The sequence below is a fragment of the Lissotriton helveticus genome, chromosome 2_1 (assembly GCF_964261635.1).
Source record: "Lissotriton helveticus chromosome 2_1, aLisHel1.1, whole genome shotgun sequence".
NCBI classification, from domain to species: Eukaryota; Metazoa; Chordata; class Amphibia; order Caudata; family Salamandridae; genus Lissotriton; species Lissotriton helveticus.
Window position 1 is genome coordinate 384,816,001 of NC_136059.1, and position 25,330 is coordinate 384,841,330.

Consider the following 25,330-nt stretch of genomic DNA (forward strand, 5'->3'; position numbering starts at 1 on the left):
ATTTTTGGCCTCTCACCACCACGGTGCGCTCCCCCTATCCTCTGCACGCACCCCCTGGCCAACCTCCATCCACCTCACCACTCTTTATCTGTGTCGGCTGCCACTGCATTTAGACACAGAAAGGAGTCCAAATAAGTACACAATATATCTAGAAAGAACATTATTTTCCTAATTTGACTAAAAGTCAATATTTTGTACATTTGAGGAAACATTATCGTTATTTAAAAATAAAATTCACGAGGGCACAGAGTTTATTATGGAATAGGATGAAAACCGAGTAATGTTAATAGACTTTAATAGACACGTTTTAGAATGGAAAGAGGCGACATGCGTTTCTAACTTCAAGGACTGCATCTTGAATGAGCTTAGTTGTAAGAGAACAATACTGATAATTAATTCATGAGTTGAATAAAACATTTAAATAACAATACCAAATGATGCGAGACATTCGATCCTGGTTAGTTGGAGTTCGCGTTATATGTTTAGGGAATAAAGATGCATAAGATATGAAGGATAGCCTTCCTAAGGAAACACGTCCCATGTACATGTGACTACAAACACGCACTACTTACAACAGACTATTTGTATGTGCGCACTGCAAGATGTCTCTTCTCCAAAACATTAATCTACACACTGTCCACCGTGCAGTATTTCTGCCTTTATTTTCGAACACTTCATTGCTCCTAACGTGCAGAAATTGACTGTCATTTTCCGGCCACTTGATCCCACTTTCATACAGGAAAGTTGGTCCTGATCCTTAGGACACTGATATGGAAGCAGGCAGAAACATTCTGACATCCCTGTAAATATAAAGGCATTACGATTATTTTCAATGTACACGCTTTAATACTACACACACGTTTCTTAAAAGCCATTCAAGAAGAACTTGCATTCAATAATCTGCGGGTGCCATAACATGCACCAGTAAATTGATGTTTTTTTATTTGGATATCAAATTAAGATAAACGACTCGAATACATAGGGAGATTAACCCCGGCAGATAATACTGGAATAAGTACATATCACTGATGACAATAACATTGCAAATATAAATACTTGGAATTCAAACTTTTACAAATTATTAAAAAAAATGTAAAGAGAGTGGGCACTGGACTTCTGCAAAAAAAAGGAGGATGCCACATTAACCCTCTTTTCTGTATCATAGACCTTGAATAAAGAGAAATGGTAGGTGGTGTTCCCAATGGCAGAGACCGATTTTGAAAAAGGGGGGTGGTGATGGACAGAGTTTCTGAATGATGCAGAATACTCTTACCAAGTCAAGAGATCATGGTTTTAATCCATCACCGTTTTTTAGCTCACTGCACCATCCCAGCTCAGAACCTGGCTATATGCAAATTAGTCTGTTCCTGTCCCAGTGCATGATGGGAACAGGGCAAACCAAACTACCAAGCCAATTCTTATACTGGGAAGGAAACAAGCTCCCGGGGACCGGTTTCTGGCATCACAGCCTTCTTCGGCCCGGTTTGCTTGAATCCTGATGGTGCAATGAGCAAGGGACTCACGTCTGAGTATACCCTCCCACACATAGTGTGGATAAAACCGATTTTGAAAAAGGGGGGTGGTGATGGACAGAGTTTCTGAATGATGCAGAATACTCTTACCAAGTCAAGAGATCATGGTTTTAATCCATCACCGTTTTTTAGCTCACTGCACCATCCCAGCTCAGAACCTGGCTATATGCAAATTAGTCTGTTCCTGTCCCAGTGCATGATGGGAACAGGGCAAACCAAATTACCAAGCCAATTCTTATACTGGGAAGGAAACAAGCTCCCGGGGACCGGTTTCTGGCATCACAGCCGTCTTCGGCCCGGTTTGCTTGAATCCTGATGGTGCAATGAGCAAGGGACTCACGTCTGAGTATACCCTCCCACACATAGTGTGGATAAAACCGATTTTGAAAAAGGGGGGTGGTGATGGACAGAGTTTCTGAATGATGCAGAATACTCTTACCAAGTCAAGAGATCATGGTTTTAATCCATCACCGTTTTTTAGCTCACTGCACCATCCCAGCTCAGAACCTGGCTATATGCAAATTAGTCTGTTCCTGTCCCAGTGCATGATGGGAACAGGGCAAACCAAACTACCAAGCCAATTCTTATACTGGGAAGGAAACAAGCTCCCGGGGACCGGTTTCTGGCATCACAGCCTTCTTCGGCCCGGTTTGCTTGAATCCTGATGGTGCAATGAGCAAGGGACTCACGTCTGAGTATACCCTCCCACACATAGTGTGGATAAAACCGATTTTGAAAAAGGGGGGTGGTGATGGACAGAGTTTCTGAATGATGAAGAATACTCTTACCAAGTCAAGAGATCATGGTTTTAATCCATCACCGGTGTTTTTGAGCTCACTGCACCATCCCAGCTCAGAACCTGGCTATATGCAAATTAGTCTGTTCCTGTCCCAGTGCATGATGGGAACAGGGCAAACCAAACTACCAAGCCAATTCTTATACTGGGAAGGAAACAAGCTCCCGGGGACCGGTTTCTGGCATCACAGCCTTCTTCGGCCCGGTTTGCTTGAATCCTGATGGTGCAATGAGCAAGGGACTCACGTCTGAGTATACCCTCCCACACATAGTGTGGATAAAACCGATTTTGAAAAAGGGGGGTGGTGATGGACAGAGTTTCTGAATGATGCAGAATACTCTTACCAAGTCAAGAGATCATGGTTTTAATCCATCACCGTTTTTTAGCTCACTGCACCATCCCAGCTCAGAACCTGGCTATATGCAAATTAGTCTGTTCCTGTCCCAGTGCATGATGGGAACAGGGCAAACCAAACTACCAAGCCAATTCTTATACTGGGAAGGAAACAAGCTCCCGGGGACCGGTTTCTGGCATCACAGCCTTCTTCGGCCCGGTTTGCTTGAATCCTGATGGTGCAATGAGCAAGGGACTCACGTCTGAGTATACCCTCCCACACATAGTGTGGATAAAACCGATTTTGAAAAAGGGGGGTGGTGATGGACAGAGTTTCTGAATGATGAAGAATACTCTTACCAAGTCAAGAGATCATGGTTTTAATCCATCACAGGTGTTTTTGAGCTCACTGCACCATCCCAGCTCAGAACCTGGCTATATGCAAATTAGTCTGTTCCTGTCCCAGTGCATGATGGGAACAGGGCAAACCAAACTACCAAGCCAATTCTTATACTGGGAAGGAAACAAGCTCCCGGGGACCGGTTTCTGGCATCACAGCCTTCTTCGGCCCGGTTTGCTTGAATCCTGATGGTGCAATGAGCAAGGGACTCACGTCTGAGTATACCCTCCCACACATAGTGTGGATAAAACCGATTTTGAAAAAGGGGGGTGGTGATGGACAGAGTTTCTGAATGATGCAGAATACTCTTACCAAGTCAAGAGATCATGGTTTTAATCCATCACCGTTTTTTAGCTCACTGCACCATCCCAGCTCAGAACCTGGCTATATGCAAATTAGTCTGTTCCTGTCCCAGTGCATGATGGGAACAGGGCAAACCAAACTACCAAGCCAATTCTTATACTGGGAAGGAAACAAGCGCCCGGGGACCGGTTTCTGGCATCACAGCCTTCTTCGGCCCGGTTTGCTTGAATCCTGATGGTGCAATGAGCAAGGGACTCACGTCTGAGTATACCCTCCCACACATAGTGTGGATAAAACTGATTTTGAAAAAGGGGGGTGGTGATGGACAGAGTTTCTGAATGATGCAGAATACTCTTACCAAGTCAAGAGATCACGGTTTTAATCCATCACCGTTTTTTAGCTCACTGCACCATCCCAGCTCAGAACCTGGCTATATGCAAATTAGTCTGTTCCTGTCACAGTGCATGATGGGAACAGGGCAAACCAAACTACCAAGCCAATTCTTATACTGGGAAGGAAACAAGCTCCCGGGGACCGGTTTCTGGCATCACAGCCTTCTTCGGCCCGGTTTGCTTGAATCCTGATGGTGCAATGAGCAAGGGACTCATGTCTGAGTATACCCTCCCACACATAGTGTGGATAAAACCGATTTTGAAAAAGGGGGGTGGTGATGGACAGAGTTTCTGAATGATGCAGAATACTCTTACCAAGTCAAGAGATCATGGTTTTAATCCATCACCGTTTTTTAGCTCACTGCACCATCCCAGCTCAGAACCTGGCTATATGCAAATTAGTCTGTTCCTGTCCCAGTGCATGATGGGAACAGGGCAAACCAAACTACCAAGCCAATTCTTATACTGGGAAGGAAACAAGCTCCCGGGGACCGCTTTCTGGCATCACAGCCTTCTTCGGCCCGGTTTGCTTGAATCCTGATGGTGCAATGAGCAAGGGACTCACGTCTGAGTATACCCTCCCACACATAGTGTGGATAAAACCGATTTTGAAAAAGGGGGGTGGTGATGGACAGAGTTTCTGAATGATGCAGAATACTCTTACCAAGTCAAGAGATCATGGTTTTAATCCATCACCGTTTTTTAGCTCACTGCACCATCCCAGCTCAGAACCTGGCTATATGCAAATTAGTCTGTTCCTGTCCCAGTGCATGATGGGAACAGGGCAAACCAAACTACCAATGGCAGAGACATCATGGGCGGCAAAATCAGAAATACACATTAGCGGCACAAAACAGAACGGTACATGGCATCGCAGGATCTGTTAAATTTAGGGCAGCCTGTTGCACTTCCTTTCTGCCAGCATCTCTTTTGTCTGGACCCGCCCTTTAAACCATAGTAGACACACACAGAAAATGTAGGAAAAATCCAAACTTGTACAGGGAGAAACGGCAAGTGCATCACAGGCATTTATTATGTGGGTCTTAAAGATGGTCAGACACTATTAACTCTTGCAGTTGTTAAAGGATGAATTTGAATTTTCTTGCCATTCCATGGTGTTTTTTTTAAAGGAATCAACTAAAATCAGAAAAGGGATAGAGCAGAAATAATATGTAACCGTCTTTGGTAGCCAGTTGGTTATGTGCTGTCTTCTTGTGTAGTATGTTTTGTGTTTCGGGTAGTTTGTATGTTGATCTAAACTACCCTATGTACATTGGATACAGATTTATTTTATGTTATACTGGAAGTATTATGGATGGGGCCTTTTTAGTATTGTGTTTGACGTTAGCTGATTTTAACATCTGTATAGACTTATGGTGGAGCCTTGTTTTAATTGCCATTTTTTCAGAAAATGAATACAGTTGGTCTTAAGTCTTTATCTGTATTCTGTTTTATGTTTTTATCTTTATACTGCATTCTTTTATGGATCCTTTGGGGTCCACAATAAAGAATTATGATGATGATGACGATGGTCTGACACTAGTACCACAGGGACTCACATATATGACGCAGTTCTGAGTGCAGTCGTAGCATGGCAGCCCTGCTGTCATGTTCTTCCTTCCAAAATGGCTCACACCAGAGACACAATCACTCTTTCAGGGGAATAATGACCGTAATGACCGTCACAATGGCCAACAACTTAATAATGCTTGGCAGCTCGGCTACACCACTGTGGTGGTGGTCACCCAATTCAAAATCTTTCTTTGAAAAGAATGAAGACTTTATTTTATCATATTTAGAGTTCAGAAAACATGACCTAAAGACAAATGGAGAATTAATTATATTAGTGTTAAGCAATTAATTACAGTAAATAAATGCAGAAGGAACTATTGATATACTTGTTGCAATACATTGGAGAACATATAACCGAAAATAATATTTCTATAAGACACATTTACCTGTATTTATGATCCTTGAATACCCACAGAATGTGCGCTTGGAGGCCAATATTTAAAAATGACACCCTCTGCGCCAGATTCTGAACATCTTAGCGGTTCCTTGTTGAAACTGGCCTTTCAGTATATGGTATGTGAAGGCAAACAATTCAAGAACTTTGTTGCCAAAGATGGAATATGGGAGCGACTGCTGCATTTTTCACCCAGTGTATTCTGCCAGCAATGAGGCCAACATTACCCACAAAGAGCTAATGTGTATAGTTTAAGTGTGAAATCTAAATTGTCGCTATAGTGCTCAACGGGTGCATGATTATAGTGTGATCTGCAAAAATTACAATTGAAACATTGAGGTTAAGCATCTGTTAATCAGTGTCAAGGTGTCTCAACGAGTGATCATGTGCTTTACAATTACACGTTCTGTTATGTTATGTTAAAGAACCCACATGTAGAAGTATAGAAATGGTAATGTCTAAGATGAATTCTATAACGACAGGGAAAACATGTCACTAATTAATGGGATTCAATACATTTTCAGGATATCTGAGGTCAACGGTATATTTACCCATTACCTATAGTTGATCATATGCATTGATGCCTGTATTATATAGAGGACTGAGAAGAACAATCAATAATTCGCCACAATGCACAATGTGGCTACTTCGATATAATCAGGCATTTCCAATGGAAATTATAATTTCCAGATGCTTTGAAGAAAGAAGTGAAGTTAATACAACTATTAATTGATTAAGGGACAGCCTACCCACATGCTTGCAGACGGAGAGAAACCAGGCTACGGACAGGATGCCACGGAAACAGAAGAGAGCTGCCAGGTTTCAGTATTTACCTGCTGGGCCTTCGCATAAATAAATAAGTTAGTAAAATATTAAGTAAAGTAAGGATCGTGCGTCCGACGGGAGATGCTAGTGCAGAGGTAGGAAGGAGAAAGAAAGAGCTGAGATAGGGAGACAGAGAGGAGATTAGACAGAGAAGAAAGCAATGCATTCTGATGGAGTGCTAAAAGAGAAGTAAAACAGTAGTCTCATAGTAACAGTGAAAGGAGACATCTCATCTAATCAAATACAATGTGAAGAACACATTCTCCGTCAAGTAGCAGGGAGCTGAGATACAGATGATGTCATCTAATAATGAACAACAGGCACGCACAAAGGCATCTCTGTGCTGTCCGCAGGTGAATCAAGGAGGCACACATACAAGGGCCATTTGGGGTCAAAATGATGAAGGAAAACAACTTTTCTCATGTGATGATAACAAGCTGCTAATGCTGGAAAGCTTCACCAATAAAGAAGTATTTTTTGAAACATCAGGTGATAAGTTCTCATACACCCTAGAGAAAAAAAGTTCTGGCAAAATAATGAATGAATGGTTGAATGAATGAATAAATGAAAATGGACTTAGGGAGAGCTTGGCTACTCCGAGCATTGGGACTTATAGAGAGCTTGGCTACTCCAAGCATTGTCCCAGCGCTAAGTACAGTATTGATGATGGTACATTTCTACGTTTAATTCTGAGAAAAACCCAGGGGCCTCATTTATGAGGCTATGCGTCACTTTTACGCCGCCGGTGCGTCACTTTTTGTGACGCACCAGTGGCATAAAAATTGCACCTTGTTGCGCCATATTTACAAAGTGACGCATCTAGGTAGATGTGTCACTTTGTAAACCCCTGCACCACATTATACCTGCGCCAGGTATAATGTATGCAAGGGGGGGGGGTGTATTGACGCAAGAAAGGGTCGTAGAAGTGACACAGTGAAATCTATGTGATTTCACTGCGCCACTTCTAGGACACAAATGCGTCAATTTTTTACGCCTGCCTCACAGCAGGCGTAAGACTGACGCAGGCCCTTTCACATGGGGCTTGCCCCATGTGAAAGGATACATTGCTGGAGTTGCGTCACTTTTGTGACACACTCCAGCAATGCGTCACTTTTGCGCCATACAGATACGTCAGAAATACTGACGTATCTGTAACTCCTTGCGCAATGATGCGTCATATTGTAAATATGACGCATCATTGGTGTTGCAAGGAAGGCGCAGTGAAAAGTGACGCATCGCTGTTTTCATGCAGCGATGCGTCACTTTTCATAAATGAGGCCCCAAGTTTTTAGCTTCTTTTTGAACTGTTGTTCAGAGTCATTTTCAGAGTATATTCAAAGGGAATGTATTCCATGCCAATGGGCCAAGATAGGAGAAAGAGCGACTACCTATTTTTGAGTGGCAGATCCTAAGCACTTGAGGCAATACTCTGTCGGAAGATAGCAATTTTCTTTTAGGCAATAAGGCTGTATCTTAGCTAACTTATATCTAGGGCCAGTCAGATGCAGTGCTTTATAAGTCAAAACAAGAGTTTTGAACACAATTCGTTTGCTCACTGGGAGCCAGTGCAAAACACGAAGGAGTGAGGAAATGTGGGCCTTCAATGGAAGCTTGAGCGTTAGGCGTACGGCAGCATTTTGTATTACCTGTAGCATTTTATATTACCTGTGTTTACTAGGTACTGTGGAAGCACCAAATAAAGTGCATTTGCATAATCCAGCCTATCTATATTAAGGGCTAAAAGCACTATTTTCCTGACTGGAAGAGTGGGAAAATACAAAAACGTTTTTGCAGTATGTTGAAGATCAATTCATGTTCCTACCACAGTGACGGCTGAGTGTCAAACGGAACTTCCAGATTTCTGACCGCCTCAAATTGTGGGCGTGGTGGTGTTGTGAATCTATCTAGGACCCTAATCAAGATATCCCCGATTCATGCCCTTATATGGTTATAACAAAACATATCCTTATAAAGGCATAGGAATCATGTCCATATCTAGTCATAGCCCATGCAGTCCAAATACGGAAAGGCTACTCCCATAGACTCCTAGAAAGTACAACGCGTTCTTTAAACAAACCAAGCCTCCAGCAGCCCGGGAAATCCCCCTGCTTTTGTTTTGATTTGCACAAGAACTCCTGGAGTCCAGAAAGAACTATTAGTTCTTAGTGACGTCTTATGTCCAACCTTACGTCAAACTCGGCACCTTTCAGGTATAAATATACCAACAGTTTCCTTAAGCAAACACACGGTGGTTTGGAGTAGAGCGGCTATCTACTTGCCCGACGCCCAGCTGATGCGAGTGCCGAAGGAAGCCGACCCTCCCATTTGACGCACTGAGAGAGACGCTGTCTTTTCTCCTGCCGAGAAATCCAGCTCCGGTGTTTCCAGTCACCCTTGCGGGTTGCTGGGAGATAGAGTCCTGAGAGAGAGATACAAGACCTCCTACATTCTATTACCAAGGTACGGAGCTGACTAAATCCTTAAGAGAATTCTTGATTCAGATTCTTGGCAAAAACCAACTTAACTTAAACTGCAACTTACTTACTCCTTCCCACGTATTAGGCTTAGGTCAGGTACACCGGGGTAGCCGTATCTTAGAAGCACCAGTTGAGTACATTAGTCAATGTTTTTATGTATGTATATATTTTATCCGTTTTAAAGTATCATATGGCTAAGAAACCATATCAATGCTTTTACAGTATTATTTCATAATACTCCATTTACTGTATGCACTTTACTTCATGATAAGTATTGCAATTGTGGCAACTCATTTCTCTTGCATGAGAAAGAAGACTGCTCAATAAATGACACCTTTTATTGAAAACGCCCGTCTCTCTATTTCTCTGCACTCTGGTGAAACTAAGTATGCACGACTGACTGAGTGAAATAACTGTCTATTGTTTTCACACGACTCTAGAGATATACTCTTTATTCTGAGGGAGCAAAGCTGTCATGTTTATGCTGTTGTCAGAAACTAATCCTTTCTTGTCTATTCAGGAAAGTTAACCCCTTCCTGTTCACTCGAGAAAGTTTCTAGTGACCTCTGAGCTAGCTGGCAAACCTAATTAAGTCTAACATAGTCAGTAGAGACCTAGATGACCTCAGTCCTACGTCTAAACTGCTGTTTATGTTATTCCAATGTGCAGAGCCTATTGGGAACATAGGGCCCGATTCACAGAACTAACTTAAGACAAAATCCTAAACTTACTACTTTTGGCATTCACAGAAATTAGGATTTTGTCTTAAGACAGACTTAAGACAAGCCAGCATGGGCATTGCATTGCGGTACTCTTCTCCCTTCCATCCTGAGGGAAATGCGGTAGTGGAAAGAAAAAAACGTGACATAAAGCAATCTAAAACGGCGAGGGTATTAGGTTCGGGTGATGGGTGGGTCAAACATTTAACAAGTGTCCAACGTAGTCTTAACAATCTGCCAAGAAATTCTCTAAAAGGTATCACTCTATACGAACTATTGTTCGGTACTAGAATGCACATCCAGGACTTAGATAGTCAGACTTCAGTGGTGAAAGAAAAAGCCTTTGATATCAAAGATCGTTTGGCTGTTTCACAGGACTTAAATGAAACAAGAAGAAGTCTAAGTAACACAAAGTTAAAGCCAACAGCCACTGAAGAAAAACCACCTGTCCCAGCAAGACCTGTCTGGATTCCAAAGATTGGGGATCTGGTCAGAGAAAAGATTGCGGTGAAGAAGGAATTTGGGCCTTCTTACAGAAAAGCAGTACCTGTCTTAGCTGTCAGCGGAACAAGATCAGTAGTACTACCGCCCCTTGCTGGTAAAAAGGAGAACCGAGTTGTATCAATCGACCTGGTAAAACCACAATCATGTGGCCAATAATAAGTAGTAGGCCCAGTGGACTCCCAAGAAATAGCAGAAGACCAAATCTTGCTACAATCCAAGAGGTTCAAACTGAAAGACTAATCACTTTTGATAAACCTGCAGTAAATAAAAAAGGACTATGCAACAAAGCCATGGAACTTGTGCCTCTTGAAACCCAAATTGCAACAGTTCATCAAGAAACACCTGTCTACAACGATGTAGCCTCAAACTATGCTAATGAAACAAAGACAAATGCAAAGACAAATGAGAATCCGGAAGCAATTCCAACAATTGACAGAACTGCATCTGGCTACTTCATCAATTTCGATGAATTTTCTGATGATCTAAGTGAGCATGAAGAAACGCCAGCAACAAAAACTTTCAAAGAAAAAATGACTGAACTTTTTCATCAACTAAAAGAAACATATCTGATTTCACCATGGATTGAATTTTGGATTGTGTTAGGTGTACTTTTCCTCCTACTTTGGCTCATCATGGTTCTATGTTTGGGAAAATTCATTGAAGGAAAATATAGTACAATGGACACAGCAAGTCAGAACATCAACTTGGTCCTAAAGCCTCACAGATCCTCTCACATCGAGAAAAGAGAACTGTCCTCAGTGAACATCACAGCCAATCCAATACCCGGTGGGGTAGCATGGGACAAAACTGATTATGAAATCTATGGCCCGATTGAGCTCTTGAAATATCCACATCAGTTCAAGGTTTCATTAAGTGACTTTGTGACACCAAGTACTTTCTCTGATGATTGGGACTTTGAAAATATTAATAATATGATGTCAGATTTAATAATGTCAGCTAAATTCACAGAACATGATTATTTACAGGGTTCATCAAATTATGAAGAATTGTATTGCTATAACCCTTTTGGTCATCACTATTTGCATAAATCTGCTCAACCAAGAAATGTTTTTAATTATAATCAATGGGAACATTGTCCAACTTCGCCAAAAGGCAGCTCGAAAACATTTTATGAGAAATTCCAATACTTCTCAGGGTTTAACAACAGTGATCCAGAAACGTTTTATTTCAAAATGTTAAATAAGACAGGAATGAAAACAATGTTGACAAATACTAAATTGATTTATTCTGAAACTTTTTATGACAAAATGTCTACATTTGGTTTTGAATTTTGGAAAAACAACATTGAAACAAAAACCATCTGGGGTTCAAAAGACTGGCAGGTTCATGGTCTAGAAGCATTATTTAGAGCCTGCATGATCCCAGAACAAATAATATTCCTGAATGACACCATTCAGCAAACAACCTGTCTTGGTTTAGCCAAGATAAAAGATTTAAATAAACTGTCTATTCCGAAGCCCATACCTGATAGTAATAGCACTACAGCTGTGGAGATAGACATATCCCATATTTTACACCAAAACAGAACAAATCCTGATTGGAAAAAATGGTTGACCTGGCCCACAGACACAAATAACTGTCAAGATAGATTCCTGAACAAATTAAAGGGGTTAAAACAGAACAGGCCAGACCCAAGATACTCCCAGAGACAACATCCAGGGATAGTTACAACATACAGTGTAGGGAAACTATGCCTCGAATGGCTACAAAAATCCACACTGGCTGTAATTAAGCAACACTTATCTTTACTTAAAGACGGTGCTGACTTGCGTGATTTCAAACTGGGACCACACAAACAGCGTCAAAAACGTTTCATATACGCTGGTATATACGCTGCTTACAACGAAGCTTGGAAAGTAACACAAATTGAAACTGCAGAAAAAATACGAGAAATTGATAGTATCAATTTGGAAAAATCACTTTCTGTAGTGGACAATGGGTTAACGACTCTGTCCTCCAGAATATATTCACTGGACACCATTGTATCATCTGCTATTGATATAATAGAGCAGGACTTGCTAATGTTACACCATGGTCAGTCCCAATTGCGTTCTATTGTACAACTTGGCTGGACGTTGCAAAACCTGCTTTCAGGCTACGTGCCATGGCGTCTAATCAACATAACGTCATTATTTTCTATCTTTAACCTTACTGATAAACAAATCAGTTTGGCACAAAAAGGAGCAGACTATACGATTCTGAGCATTGAAAACCTTGAGAGATTACCATTGACAATGTCAGCGAGACCTGTCATTGAATGGATAATACACGGAACAATTACAATTCCGATAACAACTTTCCAGTTTAAGTATTGCCAAAAATATATACCAGCAGGCCTGTATGAAAGGTTGGGTAAAGGATACATCAAGTCAACATGGAAATTACCTTATACACACAAATGTTATAGTGAAGGAAAAAAGGAGGTATTTCTTAGTGGTAACAATTGTGAAAAATCACTAAGCGGTACACTTCTGTGTCAAGGTATTAACTTACATGGAGCCTGCGAAGGTTCATCAAATAACCTTTCATGTCACCTGCATTGCACTCCTGCGACACAGATAGAGCCATTTTTCAGACAACTTTCCAACGGCAGCTACGTTCTAATAAGTGACCACAGCTGTTGAGGCATGGTGCCAGGAAAAGCCTATCTCGTGAGTGTTACTTCCATGGTCACTTGCTGTATGCAAGTATTGTATCCAAACAGCAATCCAGACATGGAGGCGGCAATATGGCCTTCTTTGAATATCTCTTCTATTAGAATTGATACTTTAAGCAGAATGAAGTCTATTCTTTTACAGACAACTGTGCCTTTAACCTCGTCCAAAGAGACGTATGATCTGCAAGTTGCAAGGACAGCGGCAGAGATACATTCCCTATTATCGACAAATTGCCCCGTGCATTTTGTAGAAATGTTAGGTCAAATCCTAAACATGTCTGATACCAGTGGCATCGCACATGTATTTAAGACAATTTTTTCGGGACTGTTAGCACCCTTTGAAACAGTTCTGGGCATTTTTCCGAATTTTGTCCATTCATTTTTCGGCAGCCTGCCTCTTCTTTTGGGACTCGTAGCAGGAATTTTATTTTTGAACCTTCTGCTCCGATATGGCGAGCCAAGCCACAGACAAAGCTCCAGCTACAATGGAAGAGACGATCCTAGCAATACGCTACCGAGACCGAATCACTAAAGTCCTCGGATTAGCGCGGCTAAGAGTTCTGAATACAACATGGTTTCTTTCATTCAGACCAATCTGGCAAGATTGCATCTTACCTGTGCTTTGATGTCTGCTATGCAGAGAAGAATGCGTGTTGGACATCTGTCTTACACTACCATCAGCAGTACCAATGGATATCGATACTTTGCTAGGTCCGGTAACGACTCATGCAAGGTGTTGTCCCCAGCGGCTACCTATTCTGATGACGGCATTCGTTGAGACTTCACCATTATGAGTAGGTGGCGGTGAAGTACGAGAGGAAAGCAGCACCAAACAGGTACAACCTTCTGTGAGCATTGTTGATCCAAACATCGATGATAGCAACCATTCTCACATATGGACAATTTCAACTTTTTCGAACTTGGTCGATCTTTCACCTGATGTTGTAGACCAATTTTTCGCAAGTCTGTCTGATATGATGTTCTCCCCTGAACAACGAGAATAACTTTTAAAAAAAAACAACGAGCACACAGCTGAACTCTGAATTCGTCCGTCAGTTTTTGATAAACAAAACTACTGAAAACATTTGGAACTATTTTTTTCCCCTGAAAGCGAAATTATTTTTCACTTCCAAAATATTTACCTTTTTTTCTGGCACATGGTACTCTGCTTAAAGTAGAACTATTCTTAGAGAACAGAGCTTCTATTTTTAGAGATACTAGGGACAATATTTTACCTAAACCTCAAGCACATGTACAGTATTGTATAAATATGTGATGGAATGGTCTCGACCTTCTTTTCTGTATTCAGAGCCATTTCATAAATGTAATTTTCGCAATTCATTCAGCCAATATTTATATATGCATTTCCTGAATGATAACACTGCTTGAAAAACGTACAGTATAAATACTAATTTTCGTGTATATACCATACACCATTTCAAATGCAACTTATGTATTTTGGGGTGGGTTGGAAAACACATGCATCGTTATATGTTTAGTATTGCTTAGTATTTAGTAATGATGGACATTAAACTTGGAGTGGGTGTTGTGAATCTATCTAGGACCCTAATCAAGATATCACCGATTCATGCCCTTATATGGTTATAACAAAACATATCCTTATAAAGGCATAGGAATCATGTCCATATCTAGTCATAGCCCATGCAGTCCAAATACGGCAAGGCTACTCCCATAGACTCCTAGAAAGTACAACACGTTCTTTAAACAAACCAAGCCTCCAGCAGCCCGGGAAATCCACCTGCTTTTGTTTTGATTTGCACAAGAACTCCTGCAGTCCAGAAAGAACTGTTAGTTCTTAGTGACGTCTTATGTCCAACCTTACGTCAAACTCGGCACCTTTCAGGTATAAATATACCAACAGTTGCCTTAAGCAAACACACAGTGGTTTGGAGCAGAGCAGCTATCTACTTGCCTGATGCCCAGCTAATGCGAGTGCCGAAGGAAGCCGACCCTCCCATTTGACGCACTGAGAGAGACGCTGTCTTTTCTCCTGCCGAGAAATCCAGCTCCGGTGTTTCCAGTCACCCTTGCGGGTTGCTGGGAGATCGAGTCCTGAGAGAGAGATACAAGACCTCCTACATTCTATTACCAAGGTACGGAGCTGACTAAATCCTTAAGATAATTCTTGATTCAGATTCTTGCCAAAAACCAACTTAACTTAAACTGCAACTTACTTACTCCTTCCCACGTATTATGCTTAGGTCAGGTACACCGGGGTAGGCGTATCTTAGAAGCACCAGTTGAGTACGTTAGTCAATGTTTTTATGTATGTATATATTTTATCCGTTCTAAAGTATCATATGGCTAAGAAACCATATCAATGCTTTTACAGTATTATTTCATAATACTCCTTTTACTGTACGCACTTTACTTCATGATAAGTATTGCAATTGTGGCAACTCTTTTCTCTTGCATGAGAAAGAAGACTGCTCAATAAATAACACCTTTTATTGAAAACGCCCGTCTCTCTATTTCTCTGCACTCTGGTGAAACTAAGTATGCACGACTGACTGAGTGAAATAACTGTCTATTGTTTTCACACGACTCTAGAGATATACTCTTTATTCTGAGGGAGCAAAGTTGTCATGTTTATGCGGTTGTCAGAAACTAATCCTTTGAAAGTATCAAATTCCTGTGAGCTGACGAGCTCGGGAGCCTGCGCCTTCATGCTTTGAGTGGAACTGGTCCTGAGAGATAAGGCAGCATGCCCTGCAACCTATGAACTTTGCTTTTTTTCCCTACTGACGATTGAGGAATCATGAAACACGTGTCTAGGGATACGAATTGAAACTATTAATACAGCACTGGCTATGAACACTTTGAATTGAATTGAGCGAGAAATAATGAACTACATGAACCATCATGCAAGAGGTAATTACATTGGGGCGTGTCTGGTGCACTCCCACCCCCCTGAAAGTATCAAATTCCTGTGAGCTGACGAGCTCGGGAGCCTGCGCCTTCATGCTTTGAGTGGAACTGGTCCTGAGAGATAAGGCAGCATACCCTGCAACCTATGAACTTTGCTTTTTTTCCCTACTGACGATTGAGGAATCATGAAACACGTGTCTAGGGATACGAATTGAAACTAATAATACAGCACTGGCTATGAACACTTTGAATTGAATTGAGCGAGAAATAATGAACTACATGAACCATCATGCAAAAGGTAATTACGTTGGGGCGTGTCTGGTGCACTCCCACCCCCCTGAAAGTATCAAATCATGTGAGCTGACGAGCTCGGGAGCCTGCGCCTTCATGCTTTGCGTGGAACTGGTCCTGAGAGATAAGGCAGCATGCCCTGCAACCTATGAACTTTGCTTTTTTTCCCTACTGACGATTGAGGAATCATGAAACATGTGTCTAGGGATACGAATTGAAACTAATAATACAGCACTGGCTATGAACACTTTGAATTGAATTGAGCGAGAAATAATGAACTACATGAACCATCATGCAAGAGGTAATTACGTTGGGGCGTGTCTGGTGCACTCCCACCCCCCTGAAAGTATCAAATTCCTGTGAGCTGACGAGCTCGGGAGCCTGCGCCTTTATGCTTTGAGTGGAACTGGTCCTGAGAGATAAGGCAGCATGCCCTGCAACCTATGAACTTTGCTTTTTTTCCCTACTGACGATTGAGGAATCATGAAACATGTGTCTAGGGATACGAATTGAAACTAATAATACAGCACTGGCTATGAACACTTTGAATTGAATTGAGCGAGAAATAATGAACTACATGAACCATCATGCAAGAGGTAATTACGTTGGGGCGTGTCTGGTGCACTCCCACCCCCCTGAAAGTATCAAATTCCTGTGAGCTGACGAGCTCGGGAGCCTGCGCCTTCATGCTTTGAGTGGAACTGGTCCTGAGAGATAAGGCAGCATGCCCTGCAACCTATGAACTTTGCTTTTTTTCCCTACTGACGATTGAGGAATCATGAAACACGTGTCTAGGGATACGAATTGAAACTAATAATACAGCACTGGCTATGAACACTTTGAATTGAATTGAGCGAGAAATAATGAACTACATGAACCATCATGCAAGAGGTAATTACGTTGGGGCGTGTCTGGTGCACTCCCACCCCCCTGAAAGTATCAAATTCCTGTGAGCTGACGAGCTCTGGAGCCTGCGCCTTCATGCTTTGAGTGGAACTGGTCCTGAGAGATAAGGCAGCATGCCCTGCAACCTATGAACTTTGCTTTTTTTCCCTACTGACGATTGAGGAATCATGAAACACGTGTCTAGGGATACGAATTGAAACTAATAATACAGCACTGGCTATGAACACTTTGAATTGAATTGAGCGACAAATAATGAACTACATGAACCATCATGCAAGAGGTAATTACGTTGGGGCGTGTCTGGTGCACTCCCACCCCCCTGAAAGTATCAAATTCCTGTGAGCTGACGAGCTCGGGAGCCTGCGCCTTCATGCTTTGAGTGGAACTGGTCCTGAGAGATAAGGCAGCATGCCCTACAACCTATGAACTTTGCTTTTTTTCCCTACTGACGATTGAGGAATCATGAAACACGTGTCTAGGGATACGAATTGAAACTAATAATACAGCACTGGCTATGAACACTTTGAATTGAATTGAGCAAGAAATAATGAACTACATGAACCATCATGCAAGAGGTAATTACGTTGGGGCGTGTCTGGTGCACTCCCACCCCCCTGAAAGTATCAAATTCCTGTGAGCTGACGAGCTCGGGAGCCTGCGCCTTCATGCTTTGAGTGGAACTGGTCCTGAGAGATAAGGCAGCATGCCCTGCAACCTATGAACTTTGCTTTTTTTCCCTACTGACGATTGAGGAATCATGAAACACGTGTCTAGGGATACGAATTGAAACTAATAATACAGCACTGGCTATGAACACTTTAAATTGAATTGAGCGAGAAATAATGAACTACATGAACCATCATGCAAGAGGTAATTACGTTGGGGCGTGTCTGGTGCACTCCCACCCCCCTGAAAGTATCAAATTCCTGTGAGCTGACGAGCTCGGGAGCCTGCGCCTTCATGCTTTGAGTGGAACTGGTCCTGAGAGATAAGGCAGCATGCCCTGCAACCTATGAACTTTGCTTTTTTTCCCTACTGACGATTGAGGAATCATGAAACACGTGTCTAGGGATACGAATTGAAACTAATAATACAGCACTGGCTATGAACACTTTGAATTGAATTGAGCGAGAAATAATGAACTACATGAACCATCATGCAAGAGGTAATTACATTGGGGCGTGTCTGGTGCACTCCCACCCCCCTGAAAGTATCAAATTCCTTTCTTGTCTATTCAGGAAATCTAACCCCTTTCTGTTCACTCAAGAAAGTTTCTAGTGACCTCTGAGCTAGCTGGCAAACCTAATTAAGTCTAACATAGTCAGTAGAGACCTAGATGACCTCAGTCCTACGTCTAAACTGCTGTTTATGTTATTCCAATGCGCAGAGCCTATTGGGAATATAGGAACTACACTTCAGTGGGGGAGCTCCATCTGGCCAGATAATTTGCCAGTCTAAAGAAAAGTTTGGGCTGAAGCCGAGAACCATGGTTTTATATATCATACACTTTAGTTGGTTCAAGCGCATCCATTGGATGACTGCAGCAAGACATGTTTTAATTAAATCTGGCGTAATAACTTCACCTTTACTAAAGGAGAAGAATCCTCATAGGAAATTATTTTGGCACCAAAGGACTCTACCAGGGAAGCCAACAGGGTCATATAGATATTAAACAGCGTGGGGCTAAGGGCAGAGCCACAAAGGACCCCAACTGTACGTTTTTCAATGCTTAAGGAGGATGTAGGTGTCCACACTTCCTGACCTTGTCTTCCAAGAAATACTTCAGCCACTTCAGTGTCCCACCATCAATTCCTATCTCCTGGAGGCAAGAGAGGAGCATGAGATGAGGCACTGTATCAAAGGCTGCTGATAGGTCTAGTCAAATTAAAACAGCCTTACCCCTTGCAATCAGAGTATTCCTTTTTTTTTTTTAAAACCTTTATTTTTATTGTAGGGGAGTACACGGATGTCGTCTGCCCTAAAAAGGAAACAGTATTATCATGCAATCTTCAAAGCTATCAACAGGGTAAACCTTGTCACACAGCCCTTCAGCCCACATCCCAGAGGCCGGGCGGCATAGCTTCAATCTATCTCAGTTGCAGTTTGCTTAGCCATCCATACGGGCATTTCACATCTCGGTGGATCCCTACATTTTACGATTTAATCCCCTCCCTCCCCCCTCCCAACTATGTTCCGTAAAACCAAAAAAACAGACCCCCAACTAGGAGCTTGCCACATTGTGTCTTTCCCAGCACTTTAATGTGTAGTCGTCTATCAACATGCCCAGAATCTCGCCCTTCAACCCTCCCACCTTCAACAAAATTCACCATCACAATTCATTGCATATCTCTCCTGCAACCCCTAAGTAACCGCTGAAACTCCCCGAGCTATGCCTGCACATGGTCATGTTTAGTCGTTAGCTCGCCCCCCATCCTCGCTATCCCGCCCGTTCGACTCTCCCTGTCTCGCCTCAAGCCCTCGATGTTGTCTCCACTTGGCCCACACCCTCCCAAACTTCTTGGGGCAACCTCTCGCCTTGTATGTCACCCTCTCCGCTGCCAAGTACAGATCTAAACCCCTTCCCCATTCCTCTATCTCTGGTGATTCCATGGCTCCCCAGTATTTCGCTATGTCCCGTTTAGCCACTACTAGTGCTAGTACTAGGAATGTGAGTTGCGGGCGCGGCAGGTCCACCTCGTTTGTCATGCCCAGCAATGCTAGTTTCGGGTCCTGCACCAGTTCGAGGCCCAATACCTCTCCCAATTCTGTGAAGACATGTGTCCAGTATAGTTGTATTTTTTCGCAAGACCATATGGTGTGGTAGAAATCTCCCCTGTGTTGCCGACACCTGAGACATGTGGGGTCAAGTATGTTCCCTGTCTTAAGGAGGCGTACCCTATCGAAGTAGGTCCTATGGAGTACGTTCAGTTGGATGAGCCGTAGCCGCGACTTGATCGCCACCTCCCGGGGGTGCATCAGGACCATCTCCCAATCTATATCTTCCATCTCACCCACCTCCGCCTCCCATGTCCCTCTTAGTTTCTACAAGTCACCCAGCGTGTGGTTTGTGAGTGTCTTATAGGTGAGGGAGACCGCCTGGTGGGCCACCTGTTCCTGTAGAAGCCTACCTTCCAGTGGAGCGTATTCCGGTATGTCTTCTAATGTGATATTTTGTGCCTTCCACGCATGTGCCAACTGAGTGTGTTTAAACCTTTGTGAACTATGCAATCCAAATTCCCTCTGTAGCATGGGAAATGATTTCAAGGCACCCCTGCTTATCACATCTCCAATTTGTGAAATGCCTATGTCGTCCCACCTTCGGAACCCTTTCAGTTTCTTTATTTCTGTTAACCATTGTCAGTGCCAAAGCGGCGTCTGCCGCGTCAGTCGTCTCTCCCAGCCCATGCGTTTCGTGGCTCGCGTCCATGCCCTCAGGGTGATCATTGTAGCTGGTAAGAGCGACCTCCGCCTCTGTCCCCCATATAGGTAGAAGAGTATGTTATGGGGAGACAGTTTATGTCTCTCCAGCGCATAGGTCGGTGGTCTGCTGGGGTATGCATCCAGTCATTGATAGGTGTCAAGTGTTCCGCCCAGTAATACGCCTCTAGGTTGGGTAGCGAGATCCCCCCACTATATTGGTGTCGTTGGAGTGTTTGAAGTGCGATCCGCGGTTGCTTTCCTAGCCACAGGAAGGAACGGAGGTCGGCATGTATGCTGGACAATGTGGTAGCCGGGAGTGGGTAGTACTCATTCTGGAGTGCATACAGAAACTTGGGGAGAGTAATCATCTTGTACATGGCCGCCCTGCCTAGTAGGGTGAGTGGCAGTAGTCTCCATCTGGCCATGTCCTCACGAGCGTCAGTCATTACCCGGTCTACGTTCTTGCGAAAGGAAAGTGCTCTGTCGAGGGTAACATATATGCCCAGGTACTGAAAGCCGTCTATGGCGGTGAGCAGCTGCTCGGGTATGGCCCCCCAGTTGTGAGCCCCCCTTGGGTCGTAGAGGACTGACTTATTCCAATTGATGGTGTGGCCCGCCCTCGCTCCAAAGTCCTCCAGCTCCCTGAACAGCTCTGGGATCGAGTTCTCGGGTTTGGTAATGTACAGTAGCACATCGTCAGCGTATAAAGAAATTTTTTCTTGTACTCCTCCCGAGTCACCCCACGAGAAGCCGCTTATGTCAGCGTTTTGCCTGACCTTGGCTGCCAAGACCTCGATCGTCAGCGTGAAGAGGAGCGGGGACAGCGGGCATCCCTGTCTCGTTCCCCTGCAGATCTGAAACTCTCGGGATAGTCGGCCATTCACTCTGACTCGTGCCTGCAGAGCCGTGTATAGCAACCGTATCCACCCCAGGAATTTCGGGCCCACTCCGAACCGCTGTAACGTTGCCATGAGAAAGGGCCAATGTACTGCGTCGAACGCTTTTTCAGCGTCCAAGGCTAAGAACCAGTGGGGTTCCTCTCTGTCCCTAACTTCTTGGAGCCAGTTATGGGTGCGTCTAAGGTTCAGCTTAGTCGCTCTGTCAGGTAGGAACCCGGATTGATCCGCATGTATGAGATCCGGGATCACCGATCTCATACGAGTCGCCAGGACCGTGGCCAGTATTTTCACCTCCATGTTTAAGAGGGAGATGGGGCGGTAGGAGGTGCAATCGTCCTTGGGCTTTCCTTGTTTGTGGATCGGGACTATAGTGGCCATTGTGAGGTCCGGTGGTAAGCGGCCTTCACGGTAGGAAGCCGCGTACAGGGCTTTGAGATGTCGCGCCAACAGATCCGACGTGCGCTTAAAAAATTCCGCTGGGAATCCGTTCGGACCCGGCGTTTTCCCTGTTTTAAGTTTATTTATGGCGTCCGATATCTCGTCTAGTGCGATTTCCGCCTCCAGCGTTAGGCTGGTGTCGGCAGTCAGCACGGGTAGTTCCACCCCTCCCATGTATTGGAGTGCCTCACTCTCCGTCCCTAGTTCCCGCGCGGTATAGAAGCATTCGTAATGGGACGCAAAGGTGTCCGCTATCCCCTCATCCGTATGGACCAGTCCTCCGTCTGACTTTCGAATCTGTTCCACCCATCTGGCTGCCCTCTCCTTTCTGCTTAACCAGGCTAGAAGCTTGCCCGACTTGTCCCCTACGTCGTACAGCCGATGGAGAGTTGCTAGGGATTGTGTCCGTGCCTCATTGGAAACTATCTCCTTGTATTCCCGCTGTTTGTCTGTCAGTCTCCTCAGGGTGGCCTCCTCCTTACTATTCTGGTATTCCCCTTCTAAGTGCAGTATCGTGGTTTCTAATTCCGTAGTCTCCACAAGTTGCCTCCTCCGATCCGCCCTCAGCCTACTCTGTACCCTGTCTCTAATAACCGTTTTCAGTGCTTCCCAGAAGGTTGAGCCGGAGTCAACTGAGCCTTCGTTTTCTGCCACGTACACTTTGATGTCAGCTCTAAGTCCTTGTGCTATTTCCCGCTTTTGTAGGTCCCAGGCCGCCAGACGCCATTCTGAGCTCCTCGTACCCCTATCGGACCCCACCTTCGCGTATAATGGCGAGTGGTCCGAGATTCCCCTCGCCTTATATGAGATCTCGTCACCCACAGTGAGGTGGTGCCTAGCCATAAAGATATAGTCTAGTCTGGAGAATACCCTATGTGCCCCAGAATAGAAGGAGTATGCCTCTTGCTCAGGGTGACGCCACCGCCAGATATCCGTGAAGCCCAGACCGGTCATGTGTTGCGATAGTGTTGTCGGTGCCCCCCCTCTGCGAGTTGGCCCCGTGCCGTCCAGCTCTTCTGACATCACGTTGTTAAAGTCTCCACCTACTATTTGGATCGTGTCTGCCATTTCCAGGAGAATGGAAGCAATCGCTGTGAGTGTCCGTGTCTGTAGTTTCGGTGGGGCGTACACTGAGAGCACTGTGTATGTTTGCCTCCTCCACAATCCCTGGACCCCAACATAGGTACCCTGCGGGTCTATCCATATGCGTGTCGTGGTGAACGGTAGTGATTTATTGACCAGCACAGCTACCCCCCTCGAATCGGTCGTGTAGCCTGCGTGTGCCAGAACCGTGTATCTCCCTCTCGCTATAAACGCACACTTTTCCCCTCTGAGGTGGGTTTCTTGCAGTAGGACAAAGTCCGGGGCCACCCTCTTGATATATGCATTTACCAGCTCCCTCTTTATTCTTGAACCCAGGCCATTGACATTCCAAGTGAGGAGTGACACCCCCCTGCCATCCCGTGGTGTGTCCGTTAGTGTACCTGCCATGATGTGGGATGGTTCTCATGTTCCGTGGGTATCCAGGACTTACAGCAAAGGTAGTGCTTCAATCCGTACGATCGTGGCCGCCCCCACCCATCTCCCCCCCGTGCCCCAACTTGATGAACTCTTCCCCCCCCGCAGCCCCCTCCCCCCTCCCCACCTCCCTCCCCATCCAGACTCATCCCCCTGAGGGCCGAGCTTTCAGTAGGAGTCGGTCTGTCGCCCACCCTCACCCTCCCACTACTCAACTATATCCTATTGTGCCCGCCCCAGCAGGATGTAGTATCGTACTTTTCCACCGAGCTTCTCGCCCAGGCGCAACAGTGAGTAAAAGGTAAAACCTTAAAGAGAACGTCTCAATAACTGTCAACAAAACCCCAATAAAGAATATGAAAGTAAGAAACAAAAGGGGGTAGTGACCACTTGCGTGTCGTCGTCCTCCCGGCCGACGTTGCTTTAGTCCACATCCGCTACATTTCAAGAGTGTGAGTCTTGTGTCGAGGCTTCCGTCCCACTCATCTTGTCGGAGTTCTCCTGCTCCATGTTGCGAATCTCAGCCACCAGGGGATGAACAGAGTCCTGTGGGCTAGTCGGGTCGTCCGCCTCCGTTGCTGAATCTCTGAGTTCAATATCGTATTCATGATCTCCTTCCGAGCAAGTCTGTTAGCCGTCTCCCCGCAATCGCCCGTCCGCTTTGTTGGATGTCCCGGGGGATTCTGATCTCCCCCTTCTCCCTCCCGCCTTCGGGTGGGCACGGTATGGGGTTCCCGCGGTGCGAGTGAATGTCCTTTTGGATTTCCTTCTCTGCTGTGGAGGCATGTTCCATTGTGCCTTTTCTCTCACGACCTTGTCCAATTCCTCGCGGCCAGCCGTCTCTCTCCCAGTGAAGATTGGCCTCTCCTCGAGCCACTGCCATGCGTCATCCGGATGGGTGAAGAAGATCGCCTTTTCTTTATAGATGACTTTGAGCTTTGCCGGGAAGAGCAGCATGTAAGTAATGTTCATGGATCTGAGTTTAGCCTTTACCGAATCAAAGGAGTGCCTCTGCTTCTGCACTTCCTGGCAGTAGTCCGGGAAGATCATGATGTTGGTGTTTTCCCACTTGATTTCTCCTAGTTTCCTCGCTTCCCTCAAGATCAAGTCTCTATCTGCAAAGTTGAGGAAGCGTGCGATCACCGGTCTAGGGCGCGCACCCTCCGGAGGTTTCGCCAGTAGTGCCCTGTGGGCTCTTTCAATCACGAAGCACGTCGAGAAGGGCGCTCTTGGGAAGGTGTCTTTAAGCCAGGTGTGCAGGAAGGTCGACATGTCGGTCCCTTCAAGTCCTTCTCGAAAACCTACGAAGCGTAGGTTGTTGCGGCGTGCCCGGTTTTCCGCATCGTCCACCTTCCACAGTAGTTGTCGGTGCGATGCTTGGAGTTCCGCCATTTCCCTCCGGACTGTGGTAATTGCGTCTTCCGCTTCTCCGATGCGCGATTCCGTGTCTGTCACCCTGGCCGAGAGGTTCCTAAAGTCCTGGCGCAGGAGAGTGACCTCTGATCCCACCTCGCCAATCTTGACTTCCAACGCCGCTCGTGATTCTTGAATATCCGTTCTTGATGCCTGTATCGCTGCCAGCAGAGTTCCAGTATCGACGAGTGCCTCAGATGATGCGTCCGGGTTCCCTCTTGCCTGTCGCGGTGCCGCGAAATTATCCATAGGGCCCTGTTTCGGTGGCTTGGGCGGTGGGTTGTTCTTTTCCATGATTGCCGGGGGGGTCTGAATTGCGGGGACAATAGGGGTGTGTCCCGCCGGTGCAGTGGTCCGGTGGCGGCCTTTCACCTCTCCCCACCAATGTCGGTGATGCGCCCGGCGTGCCTGTCTCTCACCACCCTCCGAGTGTCGCTGCTTTTTTCAGCCGGTTGTCGCTATCCCCCAGGAGTGTCAGGTTAGAATCGTCGCCGGCGGTAGTCGTTCCCGCTTCTGCCTGACACTGTGCCGAGCTGTCGGTCCCCCGGAGTCGGAGGTTTGGTGTGCCGCCGTGTAGTGGCGATGTCCGCTGCTTCCACCGTCCCCTGTTTGTGGAGCTCTGGTACGGGGGT

General features: G+C 45.0%; 1 protein-coding gene across 2 annotated transcripts in view; it reads right to left on the reverse strand.

Moving 5' to 3' along the window:
* Nucleotides 1-233: 233 nt before the first annotated feature.
* Nucleotides 234-25,330, reverse strand: part of LOC144818001 (complement component C6-like) — a 909,016-nt gene continuing 883,919 nt past the window's right edge. For both annotated transcript variants that reach the window (XM_078675007.1, XM_078675006.1), the window contains one exon: nucleotides 234-800. In XM_078675007.1, coding sequence (XP_078531133.1) covers nucleotides 622-800 — 179 coding nt within the window. In that variant the 3' untranslated portion in view covers nucleotides 234-621. The remainder of the gene's footprint in view (nucleotides 801-25,330) is intronic.